The 3,813-nt window shown below is 43.4% G+C and overlaps 1 protein-coding gene across 1 annotated transcript; it reads left to right on the top strand.

Moving 5' to 3' along the window:
- Positions 1–1,402: 1,402 nt before the first annotated feature.
- On the top strand, positions 1,403–3,799 carry LOC127919596 (myosin heavy chain, skeletal muscle-like; the record flags this gene model as incomplete). Its single annotated transcript, XM_052503328.1, has 5 exons — positions 1,403–1,559; positions 1,717–1,842; positions 1,971–2,141; positions 3,497–3,601; positions 3,704–3,799. Coding segments are annotated over exons 1-5 (639 nt in total), but the record flags the coding sequence as incomplete, so codon positions are not given.
- Positions 3,800–3,813: the final 14 nt, after the last annotated feature.

Consider the following 3,813-nt stretch of genomic DNA (forward strand, 5'->3'; position numbering starts at 1 on the left):
CCCTCTCCTGTACTCCTGTTCACCCACGACTGCGTGGCCACGCACGCCTCCAACTCAATCATCAAGTTTGCGGACGACACAACAGTGGTAGGCTTGATTACCAACAACGGCTTGAGGCGGCCTACAGGGAGGTGAGGGCCCTCGGAGTGTGGTGTCAGGAAAATAACCTCACACTCAACGTCAACAAAACTAAGGAGATGATTGTGGACTTCAGGAAACAGCAGAGGGAACACCCCCTATCCACATCGATGGAACAGTAGTGGAGAGGGTAGCTAGTTTAAGTTCCTCGGCATACACATCACAGACAAACTGAATTGGTCCACTCACACTGACAGCGTGTGTGAAGGCGCAGCAGCGCCTATTCAACCTCAGGAGGCTGAAGAAATTCGGCTTGTCACCAAAAGCACTCACAAACTTCTACAGATGCACAATCGAGAGCATCCTGGCGGGCTGTATCACCGCCTGGTACGGCAACTGCTCCGCCCTCAACCGTAAGGCTCTCCAGAGGGTAGTGAGGACTGCACAACGCATCACCGGGGGCAAACTACCTGCCCTCCAGGACACCTACACCACCCGTTGTTACAGGAAGGCCATAAAGATCATCAAGGACATCAACCACCGAACCACTGCCTGTTCACCCCGCTATCATCCAGAAAGGCGAGGTCAGTACAGGTGCATCAAAGCTGGGACCGAGAGACTGAAAAACAGCTTCTATCTCAAGGCCATCAGACTGTTAAACAGCCACCACTAACAGTGTGAGTGGCTGCTGCCAACACACTGTCATTGACACTGACCCAACTCCAGCCATTTTAATAATGGGAATTGATGGGAATTATGTAAATATATCACTAGCCACTTTAAACAATGCTACCTTATATAATGTTACTTACCCTACATTATTCATCTCATATGCATATGTATATACTGTACTCTACATCATCGACTGCATCCTTATGTAACACATGTATCACTAGCCACTTTAACTATGCCACTTTGTTTACTTTGTCTACACACTCATCTCATATGTATATACTGTACTCGATACCATCTACTGTATGCTGCTCTGTACCATCACTCATTCATATATCCTTATGTACATATTCCTTATCCCCTTACACTGTGTATAAGACAGTAGTTTTGGAATTGTTAGTTAGATTACTTGTTGGTTATCACTGCATTGTCGGAACTAGAAGCACAAGCATTTCGCTACACTCGCATTTAACATCTGCTAACCATGTGTATGTGACAAATAAAATTTGATTTGATTTGATTTGATTTGATTTGAATAGAGTGGTTTATGTACTAAAGGTAGCGATACTGGGGAAATTCTTACCAATGAACATTTCTATCACCCATCCTATCACCTCTACTTCCACAAGTCCTAATGAACGTATGTCATTGTGAAGGAGCAGGCAGCCATGGTGGAGCGCAGAAACGGTCTGATGGTGGCTGAAATCGAGGAGCTGAGAGTTGCTCTGGAGCAGACAGAGAGAGGCCGCAAAGTGGCTGAGACTGAGCTGGTAGACGCCAGCGAGCGTGTTGGACTGCTGCACTCCCAGGTATGGGTCAAAAGCCATTTCTAATGAAACTCAACCAACCATACTATTTCAACACACCTGGAATTTGACAATGCTTGCTTTAGATGTTCAGAATTTCAGTCTTGTGACTTGCAAGTTATCTTGAGAGTCAAACAAATCGTCTTGTTTCCTTCTTAAGAACACCAGCCTTCTGAACACCAAGAAGAAGCTGGAGACTGACCTGGTGCAGGTGCAGGGAGAGGTGGACGACATCGTCCAGGAGGCCAGGAATGCAGAGGAGAAGGCCAAGAAGGCCATCACTGACGTGAGTACTTGAATTACATCAACTTCATTTGTCCCCATGTGACAATGGTAGCTGGGCTGGTTAAGAACAACAAAGATCTGCAAGGGACATTATCATTGGTGCATAAATTAAACAAACTACTATTCTAGGCGGCCATGATGTCTGAGGAGCTGAAGAAGGAGCAGGACACCAGTTCTCACCTGGAGAGGATGAAGAAGAATCTGGAGATCACAGTCAAGGACCTGCAGCACCGCCTGGATGAGGCTGAGAATCTGGCCATGAAGGGAGGCAAGAAGCAGCTCCAGAAACTGGAGTCCAGGGTGAGTTATCAGCAGGGTGGATTAGGGTGGATTGAAAGACGGATTGCTGGAAATGTATTTGATCATGTAAAAATAAACAGGAACATTGTTTAATGACTTGTTCTCACAATAACCCACCTAGATTCTTTGCATCGGGGACCACCCCTTTCGTGGTAGCGAATTCATCAGGGACCCCCTTCATAATATCAGAACACAACTCCTACTTTAAAGTGCATCAAAATAGCATCCACGCAGATTTACTATGACTTCTGCAGTGCATGACTGGACTAATCAAGTCTCGGGCCCTGGGAAATAAAATGTTTAAGTCCCCCTTGTTTGCATCTGAGAGAAAATGTTGCAGTTTTAAAGCTTAAATTACTATGGATTTATGATCACAACAAAACAAATTATAATAATTGTACACTTATTTCGTGGAGTTGATCCAAGACCTTTAAATAAAAAGGTATTGGATCAAGACTTCTTCTAATCTGCCATTTCGATCATAATAATAATAATAATTCACAATAAATATCAACACAGAATATAATATACATTCATCGAATTAATGTCATAGTAATAATTTATCTCTCTATTTTTACGTCTCATTCACTGGCCGTTGCTAGGGAAGCTAGCGTTGCTATGCGGGGCTACCAGCTAGCAGGCTAATGGCTGAATTAGCTTGTAGGCTAGCGGACATGAATAAGTTCGTAAAACCTGAAAATACAACATAACATCTCAAACATATGTACACATCCAGAAACTTTGTCGTCTTGAATATGGTGTTTTTCCACTCGCTTACCTTCAAAATAAAGACATTAAAATGTATTTATGTCGGTGCTTCTGTCTTGCTGTTGGCTCACTTGGCAAACTACTCTCAACTGCCAGAGCGCGAGCTCCATAATAGAAGCAATGTCACAACATTAAAACATGCGAGTGGCGACCTCTAGTCGCCGTACTGGTACTGCACCATACACCACAAAACGCATGACAAAATGGTTAAAAGTCATATTTCAAATACAAGAATAATGGAGTTGTGAGCCTCCCAGACCCGTTGTCTATCTAAGAGTTAATAACATAAATTGTGGATGAATAATATTACATTGTACTGTATTGCACCCTCTAAACGTTTTCCAAAGGCTGTTTAATCTGTTCTTGCTATAAATAAACATAAACAAATTGAAATGTAAATTCCACTTTGAGAACCACTGACCTCGATAATGAAAAGTTGTTGTTATAATTACATAGAGTACATGGGAACAGATAACAATTGTGCCTCCTTGACTGGGTAGAAGATTCTACCGTTTTACAAATAGTTGTTAGGTCTGATTTGATTTCACCACCTCAAACAAATGCCTACATGTATTTGTTCCACAAAGGTGCGTGAGCTCGAGACTGAGGTGGAGGTCGAGCAGAGAAGAGGTGTAGACGCAGTCAAGGGAGTCCGCAAGTATGAGCGCAGAGTCAAGGAGCTCACTTACCAGGTAAGAGATAGAGAAAGTGCCTTCTTCACACACTTGATACTTACACAGACAGATTTGTGTATAAAACTATTGGGGCATTGATTCGTTGCTCTTCTCTCACAGACTGAGGAGGATAAGAAGAACGTTAGCAGACTTCAGGACCTGGTAGATAAGCTGCAGATGAAAGTGAAGGCCTACAAGAGGCAGGCTGAGGAAGCGGTGAGTCACAGACT

The sequence above is a fragment of the Oncorhynchus keta genome, unplaced genomic scaffold (genome assembly GCF_023373465.1).
Source record: "Oncorhynchus keta strain PuntledgeMale-10-30-2019 unplaced genomic scaffold, Oket_V2 Un_contig_17202_pilon_pilon, whole genome shotgun sequence".
Taxonomy (NCBI): domain Eukaryota; kingdom Metazoa; phylum Chordata; class Actinopteri; order Salmoniformes; family Salmonidae; genus Oncorhynchus; species Oncorhynchus keta.